Raw genomic sequence first — 23,290 nt, forward strand, 5'->3', positions numbered from 1 at the left:
CAGCAAGGGTTGCACAGTGTGCTACTCCCTTGCTACACCCCTGACAGCCATAGCCATATCTTTGTCAGATAAATAATCAAAGATTTTGCTTTCTACTGTGCTAAAGATGACAATACCCAAAGGTTACTGTTCAAGAACTGCTCTTTATTGCAAAAATTCCAACAACTGTGGTATGCATTTATCACAAAACACACAATGAGACGAGTAGTGCACGCCTTTGAAATTCTACGAGTTCGAATATCAGAATAAGAAATATCCACACGGTAATCATAGAATAAAGCAATTCTTTCACTTGTCTAATTTCAGGCTATGTGCAGGAACTCAGAGACAAAGTTCTGAATCTCTGCACATTGTACCCAAGTTTTCGGGAGGCACTGGTACAAGCTCCTGTCAAGGCCCCAGCAGCGTATGCACCACCTGCTGAGGAGAGACCTTCAAAAGCTGAACTTGTGGCAGCGCATAAGGCGCGCTTTGCAAAGCACTGAGAACATAGTGTGCATGTGTTTGAGCCAGGAATTATGGCAAAAACCAAGCATATGTTGTACGCCTGTGCTTTGGTTACAAGCACCTCTGGCAGAACCACTGTGAAATGCACAGGGGTGGTCAAAAGTTCCCAGGCTGCAACGGCCAGGCGCGGAGCAGCAGCTCGCTGCTATCGGGGCGCTGCCATCGCAATCACACCTTGGCGCACGCTAGCGTCGAGCGTGTGCGTGGAAGGGTGTGTATCCCTCTCACTTTCTTGCTCTTCTTGATAAGAAAGTGAGGTCTAAAAAACTACTGTGCAGCGCTGCTTATTCCACTAAGATATTCTAACTAGCCCCATCACAAGCTCTTCTGAATACATTTCGGGCTCCGGCCATGTTCGTATGCAGCGAATTGGCCTACGCAGATGGCTGAGAGAGCCACCGCAGTGCCAATGGAAAGTGAAACGCACAAGATTGTTTTCCAGGAAGCCCAAAACCATGGTAATGTATATGGTATCTAGCTAAACTTGGCCGCAAGCATGATGCGTCAGTTTTCCGGAAGACCGCCGCCTTGCTACACGCTGCACAGTAGTAAAAAATCGAACAGTGGACAGTGAGGGAACATGACGCACCATGTTTATACCTCTCTTTCTTATCAAGGAGAGCAAGAAAGAGAGAGGGATGCAACCCCCCCTCCTCTACGCACAAGCTCGACGTCTGCATGCGCCAAGGCGTGAATGCGATGGCAGTGCCCGATAGCAGCGAGCTGCTGCTCCGCGGCCAGGCGTTGCGGCCTGGGAACTTTTGACCACCCCTGTACATATTTTGACAGACATCTATCTGGCTCGGTATAAGAATTGCTTGTTGGGAGATGCCCATTGTGTACGTGCACTGCCTTCATGATGTGCACCTCAAGAGTCCTCAGTTTACGTGCATCATGTGCATGGTAGAGTGCAACAGAATTATCACACAAACCAAATGCCGCCTACTAAAGAGCCAAATCCGTGAATGCCACGTAAGAAGGAACTAGACCTTTTCTTTGTCTAGCGGCACCTCGACCATCAAATTCCCAATACACTTCCATCATAAAAGGGCTTTGCACGAAATGTGGCCACGACTGCAGCTCATAAATGAGCTTCCCACAAAAGCTAACTTTAGACTCTTCAAGAAGGAGAAAAAGAGATGGAGCAGCACTTGTAACTTCAATGTGACCACGACAAGACCACCACCGCCAAAAATCATTGTCGCTGCAGAGGAAGATGTACAGAGATTTGACAGAAGGAGATTGTCAGACTCTGTGGGCTTTTATGAGGCACGCTGTAGTGAAGGGCTCCAGAAATTTACACCATCTGCGCAGACTGACATCGAACAGTATGCGGGCCTCTAGCATTTTGCCTCCATCGAAATATGACTGCTGTGGCCAGCACCGAACCTGCAACTTTTGGGCCAGCCGACAAGCACTGTGACGGACGAGCTCAAAGGGTTATGCTCCCCACCGACAAGGGAAATGCAACTGTCCTATTGGACAGGGAAGCATACAATAGGAAAACCCAAGATATCCTTGAAAGCCTGGCCTATGAGAAGCCCACAAAGGACCCCACACCAAGAAATCAGAAAAATAAACAAGCTCCTGGCTGTTGTCTTCAAGCAACACAGAGAGGCAAGAACAATCTACCTGCGACTCATCTGCAGGGGCAGCTCCATGTCAGGAATTTATAGGGATTCAAAGATCCAAAAGTCCAACATCCACCTCCATCTAATTGTGGATTTCACAACCTTCCCAGACAGTGCATTGTCCAACCACCTGCACAGAACTGCGTTAGAAATCCCAGCGATTCGAATATTTTTGCACTTGCTTGAAGCACTGCTCGCTTTGTTAACCTTTCATTCAAGTCTGTCGTCGTCCATTTTTTTACAGGATAGCACAAAGCATCGTCTACAGTGTCCCATGTCATTTCTAGAATGTTGGCTTCACTTGATGTAGGAACGGCATCTTGATTCTCATCAAAATGTTGCCTCACCTCTTCACTGTTTGATGTCTATTTTCTAAGGTTCATTCCGGCTCGGCAAAACATTTCCTTTGCGTCCGTGTATAAACATTTTGCATGATTTTCGTGCAGTGCTCCAAGCATGACATCATCAATGTAGATTGAATTTCGATGTTTATCCACTTTTTCTGGAAAGTTTTTCTCTTCGTGATTTAGGTGATGCTGTACTGTTCCTGCTAGCAAAAAACTGCTTGGCGTGGTGCCAAATATCACTCTAGTAATCCTCCAGGTAACGATGTTTTCTTTAGATAAACCACAGTGTTCGCTCTGCCGCCATAAAAAACGAAGTGCATCGTGATCTTGCTCGTGAATGCTGATCTGCAAGAATGCCTTTTCCACGTCTGCTGTCATTGCAACTGAGTGTTTTCGAAGGTTCATTATCAGTGCAAGGATATCCAGATTTAGGTTTTCTCCAGCTTTGAGGTTTTCATTCATTCCTGGTGTTGATGACGACGAAGCATCAAACATTATCCCCACTTTCGTTACAATCTGTCTTCTCTAATAACTGCTTGATGTGGCATGTAGTATTTCACATGTTCAGATTCTTCCGACATCACTTGTTCTGCCACTCCAGATGTGAAGTATTCTTGCATAGCGCTGTTGTATTTTTCTCTTGGTGCCAAGTCTTTCTGCATCAATCTTCTGATTGCTACTTCCTTGTTATCTTCTATGTTCACTGTTTCTTTCCATGGCAGTATTACTTTGTATCTCTCTCCATCCTTCTCAATATAGTCTTTTTGAGCAATGTAAAAAGGTGGTCCAATCCCTGCGTCTTTTCCCTCTTTTCAGTTATGGCAGTGTTTTCTGGCTCTCAAAATCTTTTTATGGCCTCAGTTATCTCGCCAGTTCTTTCTGCAGCATGAAGCACCATGACCGACTTTGCCTCTCGTACTTTGGATTCTACAACACACGGTCCACGTACAATCCAGCCTAGAATGCTTTCTACTAGAACTGTATGCTTGTTTAGTCTTTTCACTCGTCCTGTGATCACGTCCCAGTAGAAATCATAACCTAGCAGTGAGCTTGTCTCCTGTGTTGTACATTTTTCATCATTGTCATCAGCAATTTTTATTCCCATCTTCTTCATATGTGACTTTGAAGTTTCGTATGGGCGAGGGAGTCGCACTCTTGATATCATGTCTACTTCAATAGCCTCGATTAGTAATGATTCGCCATCTGGATTTTCTTTCAGCACAACTTCGACAACGTTCATTAGACTTTCATTTTCTTTTCCTCCGAATGATTCAACTGTAAGCCTTTCTCTGCGGAGTAATTTGCAACAAATTCGTCATGCCAAACTGGTTTGTATGAATGACCTTTGACTTCCACTGTTGAACAATATTCATGCGTACTCTCCTTTATTTTTGCCTTCTGTCCATGCTATTGCCGTCTGCAATAGAACACAATGTCGTTCTTCCTGCAGTTTAGAAGATGCTAGCAGATTGCGTGATTTTCTAACAGTCATATTGTCGTTTCATTCCTCACTTTTCTCGTTAGGCTTGCAGATTTCATTGCCCTTCGTCCTGCACATTGACGTTGCCTGTCTTGCTTTGCAACATTTACAAACGACAGTGGCTTTACAAAACCTTGCGCTGTGATTCGACCTCGTGCACCTAAAGCACCTGTTTTTATCTCGAAGCTTTTCCCTTTTGTCCTTGTATTTTATTGACCTCCGACGGTCTTCAGTGCTGTGGCTATTTAGATTACAGAAGCAACGACGTTTTGTGACCAAGCTTTGAAATGCGGAAGTCTTGCTCGTGTAGTCTGATCTGTCAGTCCATTTCCTGCGAGCTTTTGTCTTCACTATCTTCAAAACTTCGTAGTGATTTTCTGCACCTCACTTGTTCTTGCAAACATTTTATCAACCCTTTTAGTGCCTCTGCACTAGTACTGCTGCTGGCTTCTCCTGTCGACGTTCCTGTTCTCTCTCGCGTACCTTGCATTGTAACCTTCAAAGTCTGGGGCTTGCAAAACGATGACAGTCAAGCCCAAGACATGCTACTGTTTCTGCGGGAGTCTGCACATGAGGTGGGCATTCACCATGTTATGTCAGTTCCTTCCCTAAACTCAACTGCCTCCTAACCAAATAGCCATAGCTAATGTATCATAAAATTATTGATTCATTCTAAGCAACACAAGCTGGACAAATCGTGACAATTTAAGACCATAGCACACATGCAGGTCCCATGGGACTTCACTGCAAAAGTGCCAATGAATGAATAGCCAACTTACGCTATAACACACATGAAGACCCCACTGGACTTCACTGAAAAGGCACCAATAAAGATTCAAGTTACAGCTGATACCATTGCTGAGCAGAGTATACCTGTAGAAACGTTGCGAGTGCCATTTTTAACGGCCACAACCATCCCGAGGAGTGATATCATCACACGAAAGCTTTCACTTGCTAAATGGCACACACAGGAATGGTGACACGCACAATGTCTTCTGGGGCAAATTTGGTGAGGAAGACCAGAGTTGCACAGCTGGTCCTCATGCCGAGCAGAGCATGCCTGTAGACTGCAGAAACGTTGCAAATGCCGTTTTTGACTGCCACAGACGTTCCAAGGAGTGATATCACACGAAAGCTTTCACTTGCTAAACGACGCACACACGCACGATGTGGCACTGAGTGTGCTGTTTGCACAGCCTGCTCATTCATTTGCACTCTTCTAGTATTCTGGATACTTGAATCCTGTTGGGGTCTCTGTGGGGAATGTGCCCCGAATTTTGGCCACAACGCATGAGGGTAGAACGAAGCGGTGACCTCTACCAAGGCGACCCCACAGCCAGCGGACGAACTGCCTGTAGGCAGTGTAGCGGTATCTCCTGTAGTAATAAAGAGTGGAAACCCACATTGAGAAGTCAAATCTTTTGAAAAAGAACACAAGCCGCAGTTATATAATACAATTCATGCTTGCATGTACAACAGTTTATGGAGCTGTGCTGACCAATACAACCTAAATCCTTGCTCTTGAAAATTGCAGCTAAGGCGACGCATGTACCGCACTAGTTCAGCCAATAAAATGCATCAGATGCACGGCAGCAGATTAGCTTATTTTTGTAATAATGGTGCATCCGTACAGCAATAAGGGTTTTTTTTTAATTATTAAAAGAAATCCGTAGTGCCATATTGTCAAGTAAAAATAATTTACTTGTGGATGTCTTCGTCCATGCAGTCCCTGCGCGCCCGCAGTTCGAAGTACGCAACACGGAGCACAGCTATGTTGAGACACAAGAGGTGGAACTCCGGGTGCTCCGTGATGCATCCTTCAGGCTGCGCAGCAGCGACAGGCTCTCCCATCTCTCGACAGCAAAGGCATTCCTCCTCGCTGAAATTGTCCAGCACCACGCAATGTCCGCAGTCGCACCTGAAACAGCACCAAACAAGCGCTCAAAAATTTCACCTTGGGCTGCATTAATAAAATCTAGGATGAACGGAAAAAGTTCTATACATAGCTGCCAGAGGTGCCTCTCTGCGTAAGGTATTGTTCGTTGGGAGATGCGCGTGACAGGGTAACAAGGATCTTTCGGTCGAGGTGTAGCCCGATCAAGATCGAATTCTTTGATCAAAATTTGATTCCTTGAGGCATAGCTTCCTTGCGGCGTCAATCATAACAAATAAGTTCTATCCTGGTCCGGTTCCGTTGCGATGTCTTTTGACGTACAGCACAGGTGTAGCCATAGGTCGGCAAACTCACTCATGAGTCGACTCACTCAGACTCAGATCGAGCCATGAGTCTGAGTGAGTCCGGGGGAGTAATATTTTGGTGAGCTTGAGTCCGAGTGAGTCCGGATCAGAAAAATTTTAGTGAGTCTGAGTCCGTGTGAGTCGGGTAGAAGGAAGTTTTGGTGAGTCTGAGTGAGCCCTAAGCGCAAAATATATTTCCTGAGTGAGTCTGAGTGAGCTCCACACTTCTTTGCCGACGTATGGTTCTATCTACACAACTTCAGCATTACTATCAGCCTTATGTCGGCTCACGTTTATACTCTCACCGACTCAAACATACTTCAAAGCACTAGCATTCGTACGCCAGCTCAATATTTATTAATCAGAGGCGTGAGTTACGTAGAAGAGAGGGGGGGGGGGCAGGTTGACCTCCCCCCGCAAACTCTATCACAGGAAGTTCTTGATAAAAATATCTCGTGAGTTACCACTTTCAATAAAAATGTCCTTACTGGATTACAACCACTGATAACTCGTATTTGAAGGTTCGAGATCAAAAGGAGCCAAGTAGAGCACCAAATATGCGAGATATGAGTGCTAAATAGCATTGACACCAGGGTCAAAAAAGTCCACTACACGCTAACGGACTCATGAGTCGACTCACTCACTCACTCACTCAGACTCAGATATAGCCGTGAGTCTGAGTGAGTCGGAGTGAGTAATATTTTGGTGCGTTTGAGTCCGGCTAAGAAAAATTTCAGTGAGTCTGAGTCCGAGTGAGTCCAGTTGAGGAAAATTTTAGTAAGCCTGAGTCTGAGTGAGCTCTAAGGGCAAAATATATTTCATGAGTGAGCCTGAGTGAGCTCCACATTTTTTGCCGACCTATGGGTGTAGCACGGCGCGCTTTTGACAGTTATCGAGTCCAATCGCGATCGATTTTTTTAATCGCGACTGGCCTATTTGTGCAAACCGCAGAATGCGGTCGGCTGCGGTCGATAAGTTCGATCCCTATCGGGGCTCGAATGCGATCGAAAAGTGCACCATGTGACGAAACATTCTGCGGGAATGGCACATCCGTAACCACGACGGCGTAGACACCGTTGCGGACTGGGCTCAATGACATCGCCTTCGTACTACATAAATAAGAAGCCGCCGGAGAGATTGCACAGCGCACGCGGGACGAAATTTTGGCCCCTAGAGGTAAACCCTCCCTTCGTCGCGTTGACACACCAACTTCCGAGGCACCTAGCTGAAACACCATTTCTTTTTCCTGAGTGGAAGAAATGCGTAGGCAGTAAAACGCTTTAGCACTTACCAGTCAGTACGGATGAGTCGCGAATGAAACTCTTCACCGACGTCTTCGCTTGGCTGACTGGCCGCCTCGCCTTCCGTCGACAACGAGGCTTCGCTCTCCGACGGTGCGGCCAGCGGCCCGCTGTCGTACGCAGGAACGCCTGCCGCGCGAGCTCGAAGGAGCATATCGCGCTCCACTTGGCTTAGGTCGCTGAAATGTAAACCCGCTTCCCTTGCGAGGTCTTCATTGCAAGGTTCAGCGGGTTCAACGTCTGCGCCGACATCCATCGCAGCCATGATCACGGAAAACACGGAAGCGGTCATGAAGCAGCGGAAGCGGCCGCCTACGCATGCGGTGACGTTTCATGGCGCCCTCTGATTCGCTGAGAGCAATGCGGACAGTGACGACACAGCTCCAGCGCCAAATTTCAGGCGAGTGAAATTGAGGAAGAGATATTTGGTCTTTGATTAAGAATTTCTCCACTAATAAGTCATCTTTTTGCACCGAACAAAAACCTACACGCATTCTCGAATGCCCATCTTTCGTCCCGTATCAACTTCGTGTTGCTCTTTAGTGTCCCTTTAAAGTACACTTGCGAGGGAAGCATACGCCAAGCAGGCGTAGATATTTGCCACTTGAAACGCTTTGCGGTCGATTCTACGTTCGGGCAACACCTATTGGCTCGGGCCCCTGTCGGGCCCGATCTGTGGTCGGGCCGGGCCGGGCCGGGTAGACGAAATTTTTTTTCGGGTTCGGGCCGGGCCCGGGTCTCGCTTTGAGTCACCGGGCAGGGCTCGGGCGGGTAAATGTGAACGAGTCCCGGGCCCGAGCCGGGCCCGGGCCGAGAATCAATGCCGGTGCAGTGCTCTACCACACACACGAACGTTGTGGTTCTTCTTCGAAATTTTGAAGGCCTTATGTGCGCCAGCCAGGTTCTCCGAGGATTGGCGCTGAGGAGTTTCGTACCCTCGCACAGGCCTTCAATAACCTTCGGTATTTGAAAGACGCTGAAACTAGTGGGCTGCTTCTTTCTTCCGCAGCTGTCGCTACAACTATAGGAGCCTACAACTGCGCATACAACCATAGTGGAGGGCGAAACTATTCGGTGCGGCAAAGCAGCGCTGAAAAAGGTCTAACTGCTGTTTACCAATATGGCCGACTCGCTCCGAGCAGTAACGTAGGTGCAAGCCACGCGTTGACTACGGTACACGCAGTGATCACATATACACACACAAGTAACACAGTCACGCGCACACATATACACACACAAAAGAGTCATTCATAAAGTTTCGTTAAGGTGTGTAGTTCTCAAGAAAACCAACGTCGTTTACGTACTGCGCATCGCTCAGGCTGCTTTGTCATGGGCCGAGGAGATGCCCACGAGTCCAAGGTCAATGAAATGCTTCGCTGAGCGTGTTGGTTCCTAGTCTGGAATAGATTTGAGCGTAAAAGATAGGACAGAAGGAGACGACAACACAGGCGTTCAAGAGGGCTCGTGTAGAGCTCTTTAGCGCTATTTATCCCTCCGTAGCGCTCATGCGGTCGCCTTGTCTTCTTGTGTCCCGTCTTTTTACGCTCAAATCTATTCCGTCCACGCTCAAGTCGCGTTGCAAACGTGGTGCTGTCTTCAGAATCTTTCGCTCTACGCCATAACGGGAACAACCATACAGGACATGTTTCAAAGGGACACTAAACAGCAAAACGATTTTTCTCGCATTAAAGTGGTCTTCCACGATACCAAAAACACCACGCTTGCTGCGAGAAGACGCTTAATAAGCGAGAAAACGCGCAAGAAGAAAATACAGGTGACGACGCCACCGTGAAATTCCTGCACCATATGCCGTGACGTCACATATTTTTGACGGCGCCTGCTTGGCCCTACGTAGTTCCTAATCGGTTAAATCGAAGTACATTGTTCTCTGAGGGGGCCAGAGACTTGATAAAACGAGTTTGTGGAAATTTCGTCGAGCCAGTGGCGCCAAAATACGTTAAATGCTTTTTAAAATGTTTTACGTCACGAATTACAAAGTCCGGCGCGAAATTTAAAAATGAAACTTTGAACTTGGTTTTCTCCGCTAATAATAAACCTATGGTGGTAACATAAACTACACAAGAGTTCTCCGAGCACACTTTATCAATATAAACCAATTCATTGTTTCTCTTTAGTGTCCCTTTAAGTCTTTCCGAGTGTCGGCACCTGAGCGAATGCTGCCGCTTCCTTTCTGTGGCAATAAAAGATTACAGAAATGCGATCACGTCATCAATTCAACGAACGCACTCTCAAGGACCCAAGCAAACAGCGGTGCCAAGCTCTCATCTTCCGCTGAAAGAGCAGAAGTTCCACATATGGCGTTGACGACCAGACAGGTGGCCGCACTAAAGTGACGAGTTGGGCCACCAGGTACCGCTTGGCTAGGCTGCGCCGCGCTTGAAACGCGGCTGCTAGAGAGCATTGTCCAAGGCAGGAGACTGCAGAGTTATTGTACGCCTTGGTGTAAGATCCGCGCTGTATGCATAGCTGTCGTTTCCAAGTGGCATCATGTACCGCATCTATCTATTAGAGAATATAAATTTTTATAATTTAGAATTTAATTGTAATTTATTGTACTCCGTTTTATACATCAGATGCAACGCCATGAAAGCTAGCGAGACCTCTTGTAGATAGATGCGTTCGCCCCAAGAAATAGTTCAATTATTTTAACATCGGTATTATGATCTTTTTCGTTGTTAGTTGTTAGAACTGAGTAATAAATGAAGATGTTTTGCGCCTTCGAAATAAGCAAACCCCCTTATTTATACGGTATGTTGTTCCGGATCGCTTAGGGTATCTTTATTTTCGCTTCGTGGCCTCCGCGATTATGTTTCACTTCTTGAGCGCACAAAAGAACAAGGACGAAAAACGACGCGGACACAGCGCTTACTTCAAACATATGCTTTATTTTCTACAGTGGTACATATATATATATATATATATATATATATATATATATATATATATATATATATATATATATACACACAGCAGAAAGCAACGCACGCAGGCGCATTGTACAGGAAGACTTCATGTAAAACCACAAATAAGTATGCGTGATAAGCAGTCAAACAAACCGGTACCGGATTTTTTCCTTTATACTTAGACTTTCTAAGCAAGGCCCACAGGGTGACCGACGGTAGGGACATTCAGGATTGACCTCTTGATCTTGTATAAAAAAAAAATTCGGCAGATCTCACGTACCGTGGGAGGCGATGTTATGCGAAGCATGCGGCGGATAGGGGACTGTGGCGTAACTTTTTTTACTGAGCGACACGTTACAAAATGACGCTAACGATTTCTATAATGTAAGCATGACAGACAGGGCTTGTTGGTTTAAAATATTTGAAGTTTAAGGCGCGAATAAGACACGGACGAAGATAAGGAACACAAGATAAGGTGCTCCGTGTGTGTGTTCCTTATATTCGTCCGTGTCTTATTCGCGCCTTAAACATCAGACTTGTATAAATTTTATACGCACACATATATGTGTGCGTATAAAATTTATACAAGTCTGATGTATACAAGCGACAGTAAGTTACAGTTGCGCCACAATAAGCATGGCGATGTGGGTGAGTTGGATTACGTTCGTGGCGAAGATGAGCAGCGCGAGGCACACAAGTGCGGAAGCACAGACAGCCAAGGAAGGACTGAAGAAGCGAAAGGGTGACGAACACAGCGCCCGTCTACGTCACGCTTTCGCTTCCACTGTCCTTCCGTCTGAACTTCTGTACTTCTGTGCCTCGCGCTGCTCACCTTCACCACAATAAGCGTGTGCGTGCGCCGAAGGAGAGGAGGAGGGGTACGTTGCGGTTAGACTTGCCCTCTTCCCCTACCTAACGGAGAATCCTGGTCACGCCTATGACAGTAATCCTCGTGAAGACCAGGACACGCGCATTTTCTTAAGGCACAGCCCTGTTACGAATGTGCCTCCGGGCATTCCAGTTCGTTTTCGCTCTCTCCCGAGTCGTCGTCGTCGTCTTCACTGTCCCCGTCGTCTTTGCCGCAGAGCTCCCTGTCACCAGCCTTGAGACGCCGAAGCCTCTTGACTAGGGCCCTCCTACGCCTTTGGAGCAGCTCTACCTTGTACCGTTGCGCCGGTTCCAGGGACTCCCACGATATCCGGAGCCTGGAGAGCTCCTTCTTGCTCTTGCGCTTCCGACACGCGTTCTGGCGCAGGGTGGGCTCCAGCTTCGCGCAGTGACGACACAGAGTGGTGCCGTACACCTCGCAGTCGACGCGCCTCCAGACGCCCAGCACGTCGACGCGAGCGTGCATGGGATCGACGTCCGGGTACTTGTACCTCGACGGCCCGCCGCGGCACGTGGGCAGCCGGTCTACCGCCTCGACCATGCGCTCGACCTCCTCGATGGTCGTGGGCTTCGCGAGGTCGCCTAACGTGACGTTCAGGTTCCGGTCCGACACGAACGCCTCGAACGGCTCGACGGGTTCGACCTTGTGGCCGCGACTCGTCGTGACGTTGACGAACTTGGTGACGACGGGAGTCGTGCCGTCGCTCGCCACGGCGACGGTGCTGTAGACGACACGGTTCCACTGGAGCGCGCTCACCTGAGGAAGGTATAAATAATCACATATAGGATTATCCGCACCAATGTTAGAGGTACAAATGTGCTCGCAGGCGGAAAAGATGCCGTTAATTCAGCTTTGTAAGAACCGCAGGCGTTTTGCGTAAACAGCTTGACACAATATTGTTACGATGCAGTGGGGCAGCTAAATGTAAGCAAGAAAGAACAAAGAGAATAAAAAAGAACAAAGTCGATTTAGAACAAGAAGCGTGACTTTCCGAATAAATCTTTCTGTTGCGAGTCACCACTCGTCCTTGTGTATTCTGTTTCCTCCGTCGTTTGCCGTACCAGCTAGCACAATTATTGATCTTGTTGTATTAGAACCGATTGTGCCGACCGCGTTAACATTGAAATCCGCTGTATAAAGCCTGAGGAATTCGCGGTCGCGTAGTAGCGTGTGGGCGAGTGCGGCCGAGCATGTGTATCAACACCCGCGCCTTCCGAATTCGTCACATTTCTAGTCGGCATATCACGAGGTCAAATTGCGTTCTTAAATCCACCTCTCCTCTGTGCTTCGTCGTTTGGCTGGTTCCAATCTATTGCCGGGAAGACGTGAAAAAAAGAGCCGAGATGGGAGTAAATGGACTTGTCCTCTAGCGCACGCCCCGATGGGGGTTTTATATACTCCGTCCAGGGGAGTAAAAAATTTACCCCCCTTAAGGACGGAGGTTTTGGATGGACTGAGGGGAGTATTTGTTTACATCCATAGGGGAGCTTTTCCAGGTAAGTATGGGAGTAAATTTTTATAACCATCGAAAAAAAAATGCTTTTCGCTGTCGCACTATGCGCCCGAGAATCTTTAATTAAATTAGCATCGAAACACGCAAACTCGATCACACGTACACAAACATGCACACAAGGTTCGCAAAGTAATACAACACTCACACTGACAACCGCTCGCCACCCGCGCTTCACAACCAAACTTTGGTCACCGAGCATATATAGGCACTACATCTTGACCTCCAATGTAGCTCAGATGGGACACTTCTTTTCCGTGTAATTAAGCAACAAACATTCACGGCGTACGTGTAAATTTGCGGTGGCCTTATAGATACCGCTGAGGCACACCTATCTTTTACTATAAACCCGCCTAACATTCAGCGCCTTTTTAATTAGCGAATTTTGATTATCAGCTGGCACTCCGCCGCACGAGGTGTATCCGCCTTAGCAGTACTGTGCGTAAGTCTGTAAAATGCACATAATCGTACACGAACCACGAGCGGCCGTGCACGAACGCTTCAGCGGCACACATTCACGAGCAACACCGGCGAACAACCGCGTCGCCCCGCCGGTATACCGCCTTGTGGCCGACGGCGTCGCTAGGCCTCTCCCAGGAGTACGGCACGGCTATACGATGAACGACAGCTCGCGATCACAAAATGCTTGCTGCTGTACAGTTTTCGTCGCCGCTTTTTTACACGCACACTGCCGCTATCCGAGTCCGCTATCCGCGTTAAGCTACGGAGCGATGCACTTACAACGAACGAGACGGCTCGTAGTCGCGGTTCCTGTTGCTCGCAGTGCATCGGCAATCGCATGTTGGTTCAATCTGTCTCGTATCGGCGCTCGCCTTCTCGCTAGACGTTTGACAGCGGTGGCTGCATGGCGCAAAAGAGACAATTTAAACTTATTCATTCCAGCAGCTTTTATTTTCTGTGAAACATATTCTTTGCTTCACCGGTGGCCGGTGCGAGCTCGTAGAACTCACCACGGCGACCGGTGTGGCGGTGCGAGTTCGCTACGCCGCCGGCTTGGTACCGACGATGTAGCGAAGCCTTCTTACCGCTTAGAAGTTGCAGCCGGTGAAACATCGGTTCGGTGACACTCCGAGAAGCAAGCGTTGCCGGTGGTCGGGGCGAGCGCGTCGCCGGCGTAGCTCTCACACCGGCCGCCGGCCGGCTTGATGCCGACGACGTAGCGAAGCCTACTTCTTTCTGCTTCGAAGTTTTAGCCGGTGAATCTCCAGAAACAACCCGCTGACGATCGCAACAGCTTACTTTTGTTACCGATGAAATTATTTTTCGCACTTCTTCGTAACTCGGCACGTTGAAGCGAGGTATCCGTGGCGTGTCGGAGGCTTGCACTCGTGTGCATGGGCATTGCCGCTTGACGGGAGAATAAACACGCGACAGCCAGCTCGATGTGTTCGCGGTCGGACGCTGGCGCGAGTGGAACTTGTCTCGGCCGGCCGTTGCAAATCCTCGCTGCACTGATAATTTCGTTGTCTGTCGACAAATGCTCACACGGCGACCCACACAATACACTGCAGCGTCACCCCGGCGTGCTAAACAGATGCCCGTACACACACGCACATTCACACACGCACGCACGCCACGACCAAAAATGGTTTTTAAAACTCCCATAGGGAGTTTAAACCACGTGACACGCACGCCACGACCAAAAATACTTTTTAAACCTCCCATAGGGAGTTTCTAACCACGTGATCTAAAACTCCGTGGGGAGTTTAACAAGGTCATGTCGTTCATAAACTCCTTCATTAAGCAAGGGGAGTTTTACGACGACATGTGCCGACTTCACTCCGCTACCACGGAGTAAATGATTGGGGCATGGGGGTTTTAGGGGCTCATATGCTGGAAAAGCTCCCATCCCGGCTAATTTTTGTTTACAGTGAGGTGTAGCGGTATAGCAGCAGTGCGAGTAGGCGTCTCCCAACATCTCATTGCTTTCGCGAGGCCGGGCTAGTCCACTGCCGACAACCGGAGGTGTCCGCTCACTCAGCATCCCCAGAAAACAACAGATTTCTGAAGAGGTCGCAACTATTTCTCTGTGCTTTGCATTCATCGCTGAAATTCGTCGCGCAAAAAGAAAGAAAAAAAAAACCGCAGAAATTAGGCCTACTGTCACGCAGTCAATGCCTCTGATGACCGAACAGTACAGGCAGATATGGTGAACGCGGCGGCAGGACTAAAAAGCGCGGAAATGCCTTTCCTCCCGCTTTGGCTCTTTCACTCTACTGCCGCTTCCCAAGCGTAAGCGTCAGCATATCACTGCTCGCCTAACGTGAATACGTTGGTCGATTTGACAAAGATATAGTACAGAAGCACTATAACCACGTTGGATAACACAGATAGCAATAAAATTCTTCTAATAACATTCATTCGCCGCGGCATGTGCGTGGAATCTACAAGCCTAATTTCGTTTCTAATGCAAATATAACTTTCTCTGGCAGCCTAACACGATTCCTTTTTTTTTATTTCCGTACCAGGCCGGATATGAAAGCTCATATGCTTGTGCGTGGCAGGCTCACTGCGTAGCGTTACGGAACGCTGCGAGGAGGCGTTGCCCTCTCTTGCTGGGGGATCGCTTCGGTTGACACGCGTGTCTGACGGTTTGTCTCAGCGTAAACGAGGTTATCAGCCTCAATTCGTTTGTACGGTTTCCTCAGTATGCGAGAAAAAGCGCGGTGAAGTGAAAGTTGTTTCGCTATATTAACGCATAGAGCGCTCAACCAAAGCAAGGGAATCTTTGACCTCACATGAGCATTCGCCTTTAGAGTTTAGAAAGCGTTACATGCCACCTCTTAACCTATATACTTAATTCATGGTTACGCCATACGTCAACATCATATAGCCTGTTTTTGCTTTGCCTAAAGAAAGGTATCTGAACTTACTCAGAAATGCTTCTATGAGAGATAAGAAGATCCCACGGTAAGTGCCCCACCATTTCACTGGGCGGCAGTCCAGTGACTACGGCGTTGCACTGCTGAAAGCAAGGTTGCGGGTTCGAAATCGGTCACGTGTGAACCCCAGATGGCCATAATCCGAAGCTGCCGCACATTCTGGTCGTAGTTTCAAAGCTGTACAAGCACGTAATTATTTAAACTAAAACATCCCGTAGACCGGGTGTGCGTCGCGACGCCGCTGCCAGGAGGTGGCCACCTGCTAGTAGGTGGCAACTCTCCTGGAATGGCCTCCGTGATACCGCGCACCGCCTCATTTCGGAGGCCATGCGTCTCCCGCCTGCTCATGCATAGGCCGTACCTTTGTGCGTTTTTCTTGGGTTACAGAGGTCACTCATAAGAGATGGGTGAGTTATGAAACTAATGGTACATTCGGGTGATTGTTTCAGAGCGCTCCGCAGGCTCTGAAAAGAAAAAAAAAACATGACGTAAAAGCGCAACTAAGCATAACTAGAAAAAATAAGCGGGCCAATACATGATAAGTAAGGAGAAACATGACTCGTACACCTGTTTGTTCTCGTTGCAGAGCTTTAAAGCTGTTGAATTCACCACATTCAAACCAGCTCAGAGCGCTGGCAAACGACCATGCATCTGAATATGCCATAAGCAGTCCGTTCCGTACCTTGTGGTAGTTCCAGGTGAACGGAAGCTTCACCACCTCGGGGTGGCGCACCAGGTGTTTCGCGAGAACACGCTGGGCAACTCCGGGTGTCGTCGACGTGTTGTAGAAACTACCCACTGCGCACACTATGCGAGGCACTTGAGGCTCATCGACGCACTCCTCCGGTTCCTTTTTCACTTCGACACCACAGTCAACGCGCGCGCCGTCGGAATCGACGTCACAAACGGGTTTTATCAGGGGCCTGTCCTCCCCACGGACGACCTCCTCCGGATTCTGCACACCCGAACAGCGCTCATCCTTTTCCACTTTGACGCGGACATTCCGGTCATCGGAAAGGTCACCGATCTTTATCCCTTCGGCGCAGAGTTCAGTGTTCCTAGAGTGGCTTTCATCAGAAGGACAACAGTCTTCCCTCTTCACGGTGGCACGATGTCCATCAGGTTCACCGTATTGAACGTCAGCGTCGGTGTTCAGCCGAGACATCGTCTCGGCCGATGACTGAGTTTCGTTCGACGTATCCTGTGCCAGCTGGGTAGAACGCCAAGGAGTAGGTCCACCTGGCGGCGATTGCGAAGCAGAAACCGCGGACGCATCCCGCTGCACACCGCCACAACTGGAAACACCCCGATCTTCGAAAATGGTCGGCACAGCGTCTTTCCGGAGCCTCGGAAGCTTGCCCTCGTTGAGCAGCACGTTTCCCGCGTGTTCGGTGTAATACCTGTCGAACACGAAGCGCTTCTCGAAGTGCAGCGAGCACACCGTGTCAGTGCGAGTGAGCGCCCTGTCCGTCCTCCCGATGTTCAACTCCCACTGACGCAGCAGATCGGGATCGGCCGGTGGCCGAAAGAAAGAACAAGAACGCTTTCGTCCTTTGGTGCAACGGGAGTTGCAGCCGGGCACGAAGCACGACATCGTTACGCTGTCGTCACGCCTGAGAAGGCGAGATCCTCCACAACGCCAGCCTGGAGACCCAACTCTGGGCAGTGAGAACAGCTGAAGAGGGAGCCGTCAGCCGCCGCCTGAACGTCGGCTATCTAAATCTAAATTTCATTAAATATGGTGTTATGTCTCTCTCCTAAGCTTATCTAGCCAGGCCGTAGAGCACGCGTGCTCTTACGTCACTGTCCTCGAGAATGCCCTAGACACGCTTACAGAGCGTTCTTCGTCTACGCTTCAATCGTCACATGTCTCTTTTGGCCAGCAAAGACGCCATTTTATCCCTGAGAAACACCCTGAATGTCCGACCGGGTTTATGCGGTACAAATCAGCGATATTCGGCAACAGGCTGGTCAGGCAACATTGTCCAATCAGCTTGCATACGGTAGTAAAGTGAAGACGGGCGTACAACTTTCTGCTTCTGAGCCTAAGCTCTGTGACCTGACACCAGGTTGCGTTTTCCTGCGCTGACCTTGCAACCTGCACAGGCGGTGACACTCCAGCTGGCTGCGTGGGAGCTCTTGCTTAATCTGGGACACACGTCCATCAGGTGACGAGGGTTAGGTCAGCAGCCTGCGCATAATGTTTTAAATAATGCATTCAGTATAACTAGGTCATACGAAGAACTCCGCACATCATAAGCAATCGGCACTTGTCGCACAAAAACAAAAACTCCACCTGCGGACTTCATGCACTCTTAAATTTTCACCATACTGTAGTGCTACGTGACTATGGCGACAGTGGGCCACATAGCACTGCAAATATTTCACAAAAAATGCACGATGCAAATATGCAACTAAGTCAAATATGTCAAATAAAAATACTAGGTACAATACAGAGTGATTAATTCACGATACATAAAAAAATTTTCAGACAGCATTATGAGCAATCCCTTAAAAGCATTTAAGGCAATAATATGCATCATCACACTCGTTACAGGTATTTGAGGCTTACGCTTCACTTAAACTTTTTATACCTTTAAACAATGTATCCCTGCGAGCTCGAGCCAAGCCGACCATAATAAAAGAAAAGGGAAAAAGATACTACCATGGGACCGATATTGATTTTTCGTGCGACTTCATTGCACACACTGGCGAATTTTTGTGTTAGCATCGATTGCATTATTAGCAGATTATAGTTGCTCAGGCAAATGTGTAAGCTCAACATTAAATTGTGCATCTTGTTAGAAAGCAGCATGTCTAATTATCTATAGCTCGCTAAGTGCTTTCTAGTTTCTTTTGTGTGTGTTTCGAAATTGTGTCTCGTGGCGGTCAGATCTTACAGGCTCTGGGCCTATGTGCAGGTATGGAGTAAGGATGAAGCTAGGAGGGAACACTGCGCAATCCGATAGAAGCCTATTGTGTCGGCCCAACGCGTGTTCTAAACGTAATAATAATAATAATATCTGGCGTTTAGCGTCCCAAAACCACGATATGATTATGAGACGCCGTGGTGGAGGACTCCGGAAATTTTGACCACGTGGGGTTCTTTAACCTGCACCTAAATCTAAGTACACAGACCTCAAACATTTTCGCCTCCATCGAAAATGCAGCAGCCGCAGCCGGGATTCGTTCCCGCGACCTTCGGGTGTGATCTAGACGTCAGAGCTCGAGGTAAATTTTAGTTATTCCGGGTTTGTTTCGTTTTTGAAGCTTCTCCGTGAGCCATGCTCAACAAGTGCGCTCTGATTAAAAATCACCCAGCACCAAACCACAAAGCGTCGGCAAATCTCAGTTGTTGCGCGATTTTGAGGGAAAAATTACCACGTGTTAAAAAGAAAATTCGACGACGCAAACCACCGAGAAGAAAGGGCGAAAGGAAAGAGCGTCAACTCGCATTGTTGTCGACAATGCTGGCTACATGGAGCAATCACTTGCCAAAACTGGCCGCGTGGTGTAATGCTCCCTCCTAACTTTTTCTTCCACTATGTGGGCAGGTGCCTGTCACTTGTTGCTGCTGCTGTTGTAGCCTACGAAAACAGGCTCATACCCACGAGGGCAACTGGCCACACAGTACTTTATAAAGAAAACGCGCGAACAAAGAAATAATTTAAGCAATATAAAACACTATATAACCTAAAAAAAGTAAGGATGAAAGCTCGTGCAAACCAATATTATATATACTAGTGAATTTTTCCTCATATATGTTCTGTATTCATAAATGGGGTACAGCAGTAGCATTCGTGACTGCTGTCAAAAGCTAACTGCACCTAAAAAGCACAGAACAAAACGAGTACACAATCTACGATCAAGTCGTGCAACCAATCGTGCAACCGAGCGATAGTAATAATGACGATGATTGTCATGTATGTTATTGTTATCATCTTTATTGGCATTTTCTTGAATAACAGAAGCCGAGAAATAGCCACTTGGAGTTTTTTCCTATCAACGTTTATTGCATCTCTTGAATGCTATCATCATCGGCCATCTCTCTCTGGTGTTTTCTTTCTTCATTCAAGCTACGTACACCGGTAACCACTTTCATCCTTTCTTCTCCACGAATACTTTAAACACATCTTGCATATCTTAAAGGCTGACCATATTATATTTCCAACCGCTTTCAAATCGAACGATGGATGGATGGATGCTATGAGCGTCCCCTTCATAACGGGGCGGTGCCAAGTGTGCCACCAGGCTCGACAAGAAAAAAAATCCCTTTACTCTTCTTTTTCTTAGTGTTGGCCTAGTCTCTGTACTTCAATTAAATCTATCTTACTACAGGAAAAAAAAAACAACGTAAATTCTCAGCCCAGTTCTCTGACCTTTACGGCAGAATGTCCTTTCATTTTTTTCCAATATTTATTTTTGTCCTTTCTCTCTAATTTTCTGCCACCTATACTCTAACCGTCTTTTACTTATTTCAATCGCGGGAGTGTTCAGTTTTCCACTGTCGTCTCTAAAACCCAGGGTTTCATGTAGGCTCGTGCCCAAACGTACACGCCTTTTAAAACGCCTCTTAAAAATGGGCGCCCCCTACAGGTTTGCCAAGTGACTGCCCAGCATTACATTATACATTACAATACACTGGGCGGTTTCCAACGAACGTTTATTTTTAAAACCCGCTTGGCCGTTTCAGGATTTCTGTTGTAGCAAGGTCAAGCCCCATCCCACACGCCGTGCAACCTAAACAGCTAACTGTAGTTCCGCTGAGGTATTATTATTATTATTATTATTATTATTATTATTATTATTATTATTATTATTATTATTATTATTATTATTATCTTCTGGCCAAACAGTAAAGCACTCTCCTCGACAATATAACAGATTTTGTTTTCCGTAACAATTCTTTACGGCATTTGTAAACCACCTCGGTTCTTTTTTTTTTTTTTCTTCCTTCAAATCCAGTTTACCACCAGCACCATCTCTATTTATCTCATTATCTTTCTTCTGTGATTTCTGTTTGCCTATCTACACAAAAAGCACCCTGTACTTGGCAGCCTACTTTTCTTACCTGTGCGCGTGGAATACAGCGCTGCAGAGTGCGGCGTTCTCTGGCGCCCGCCAACACCCATTGTACTTGTTCTAACCTCCACATTCACTACTCTAACTTGTACAGGCTCCTGTCGGAAGCCGCCTCCGCAATTTTAAACTACAGTTGACGACTACACAGCAGCTCGGATAAATGCACTACAATGCATCTGCCATCGCCCTGGTCACTACAACTGATAAAGTAGTCTGCTACATTCATTAGCACGGCCCACTAAAGTCGCATATATAACACTTAACGAGCCGCATGAGATCAGAGACTGACATGCGGAGCCAGCTCAGCTGCGCCCAGGGACCGTGCGGCATACGTGCCACCAACGCAACCAGACATACAAAATGCTGTGGTATGCACTTATCTTCGCGTGCCACACATGCACATGCTACGCGAGTCGCAGCCGCGAGTTTGAGAAGTGTGAAGCGTCGCTTACCTTATGAAAACAACTCCTAGAGGAAACGAACGCCAGCCGAAAGTGCTGCGGCCCAACTCAGCCGCGTAGATCGGAGCTTAAGCACTGGTTTACTGACATCTCATTGTTTAACGCACGAGGAAGAGTGGCAACGACGACAAACGGTGATACAAGCGAAAAAAAACTGACATTTTCGCGAACCCACGGACTTCGTTAACGTTACCAAGGGCAAGTTGGGAACCAGAGAGACAGGTAAACAACGTAGCCTTCTTTCCTAAGATGGCCACTACAACCAGTGCAGCGCTGAAGTAGCTTGTGAGTTAACCGCATCAATCGAACAGCGGTCGTGCAGGTGGCGTTGGGTCGTGGGACCGCTGTTCCGCAAGAAAGTTTGGCATGGCAATCAGCGGTGTTGCCAAGAGGAAAGAAGGTGGAGAGAAGAGTTGCGTGGTTTAACCAACTGTGTCCGTGTTGAGTGTTGGGCAAGTTGGTGGGTCATCATAAACAGTTAAAGAAAGCGCAGAAAACGAGGATGCAGAGAGGAAGGGCTCGTGTTGTCGCCTTCCTGTCAGTTGTCCTCGTTCCTTGCGCGTTTTTCATTATTTGTCTGTTTTCCTGTTTTGACCCCTTAAGTGCCGATTAAATTAAGAAAAACAGTTCGACAATTGCCAAATTTTTTTATGACGCGAGATGCTTCAGTAGCATGTTCAAAACAGAAAAAAAGCTTTCGAAAACATTTTACGACAGATAAAAATGCTTTATTCTTCATATTTCGCACCGTCATGTAATACCCAGGCCCATAGCCACTATAGCTTTTTTTTTGCGGGGAGGGGGAGGGGGGGGGGTGTTTGATGAAGGCCTTGAAAAACACCTATTTTTGTTATTTGTTTTCGGTAAAACGCCCCCTCCATTAGAATTTCAGCGGGTGGGAGCCTCCCCCCCCCCCCCCCCAACTTCTCACATGGCTGTGGGCCTGCTAATACCCCATACCTGGGGCATTTGATGTATATTCCGAGAGAAATTTCTGCAACTTCATCATATCTCGGTGGTTCTATACAAACTAGATGAGGCTACCATTCTTGAAAGCACGGCGCAGTGCCAACGCAAAGCGTTCATTTCGCTATTTAGTGTGCAGATCTCATTCAATAAAGGAGGAGGAATATACTTTATTCACAATCAATAAAAGCGCCAATCACGGAACCCGTGCTGCCACCTATGTTTTAAATAGGAAAACACCAGTTGACGAGCTCGGCTCGCCAAAAGCCTCCTGAAACATTGCTCAAGAGCCTTGACGAGCACAGGTCGTCATAGGCAAAAAAGTGACTTTTGCTCGTGACGAGCTCAGGTCGTCATAAACGCTTAAAGGGGAAATCCGGTGCATTTTCGGCCATATTGAGATAATGCCGTTTTCAAATAGTATCATCAGTCCTGTAACAGCTAGGGTGGCTCATTTTGCTGAGAGACTAGTCAATAATTTTAAATAGTAATAAGAAATAAGCGATGAGTCGGAACCGAAACCGGGAGCTAAGCTGGGTATGCGATGACGTCACGAAGTGCGCTACACGCAGCCACGGCTGGCCAGGGTGTAAACATAGCACACGCGCTTCTTCTATCACGCGAAAAGGAAGCTGGCGATGTCATCCGACGCGGAATCAAGCTGTGCCAGCCCGTCTCAACTTACCAGTCACGAGTTCAGCGATGATTGCAGCTACTATATGAGCGCGGGAGCATCGCCTTTTGATTTCTACCCGCCGGCGCTTGAAGTAGCACGTGCCCCGCATTGATCTCCTTGTTGTTCGACATTGTGCGTGATTACTGTAAGACTCGATGTCAATGACGACTAAGACGCTATGCAGCTAAAAAAGCCGAACTTTGCTCGCGTCGTCGCCGCCTCGTAGAAGAAAGCGCGCGCAGCAACCGTCTGCTGGGCGATGCGGGGTTGGAAAAGAGTAGACAGAGTAGACACGTTACGTCACATACACAGGGTGGCCCGCTTTAACAGGCGTGATTCCGGAATTGACTACCAAATTAAAATTCGTTTTCTAAA

General features: G+C 47.7%; 2 protein-coding genes across 3 annotated transcripts in view; both read right to left on the reverse strand.

Moving 5' to 3' along the window:
* The window catches only part of LOC119372500 (uncharacterized), a 58,664-nt gene extending 37,167 nt beyond the window's left edge, over nucleotides 1–21,497 (reverse strand). Inside the window, exons 1-3 of one of the 2 annotated variants that reach the window (XR_007417765.1) lie at nucleotides 21,265–21,497; nucleotides 16,413–17,921; nucleotides 11,341–12,073 (exon numbers count right to left, since the gene is read on the reverse strand). Coding sequence is in view for 1 of the 2 variants with exons in the window: in XM_037642974.2 (XP_037498902.1) it covers nucleotides 11,423–12,073; nucleotides 16,413–17,324 (1,563 nt within the window). In the remaining variant the exon portion in view is untranslated. Of the gene's footprint in view, nucleotides 1–10,484; nucleotides 12,074–16,412; nucleotides 17,922–21,264 lie in introns of those variants that run through there. The other variant, XM_037642974.2, reaches the window with a different exon arrangement.
* LOC125760099 (P2X purinoceptor 7-like) lies at nucleotides 124–8,052 on the reverse strand. Its single transcript, XM_049419776.1, has 3 exons — nucleotides 7,495–8,052; nucleotides 5,668–5,883; nucleotides 124–5,341 (listed from the first exon to the last, which is right to left on the reverse strand). Exons 1-3 carry the CDS (start codon nucleotides 7,794–7,796, stop codon nucleotides 5,185–5,187), a joined length of 675 nt encoding a protein of 224 aa, XP_049275733.1. The 5' UTR covers nucleotides 7,797–8,052; the 3' UTR covers nucleotides 124–5,184.
* Nucleotides 21,498–23,290: the final 1,793 nt, after the last annotated feature.

Source organism: Rhipicephalus sanguineus, chromosome 10, assembly GCF_013339695.2.
Source record: "Rhipicephalus sanguineus isolate Rsan-2018 chromosome 10, BIME_Rsan_1.4, whole genome shotgun sequence".
NCBI lineage: Eukaryota > Metazoa > Arthropoda > Arachnida > Ixodida > Ixodidae > Rhipicephalus > Rhipicephalus sanguineus.

What these genes read in the sequence shown, in the direction of transcription:
- LOC125760099 (XM_049419776.1), bottom strand. Translation starts at nt 7,796, where the DNA reads ATGACCGCTTCCGTGTTTTCCGTGATCATGGCTGCGATGGATGTCGGC. An exon ending in CGACTCATCCGTACTGACTG is followed by an intron (nt 5,884 to 7,494) that starts GTAAGTGCTAAA and finishes GTGCTGTTTCAG; the next exon opens with GTGCGACTGCGGACATTGCG. An exon ending in ATGGACGAAGACATCCACAA is followed by an intron (nt 5,342 to 5,667) that starts GTAAATTATTTT and finishes TTATTACTACAG; the next exon opens with GAGATACCGCTACACTGCCT.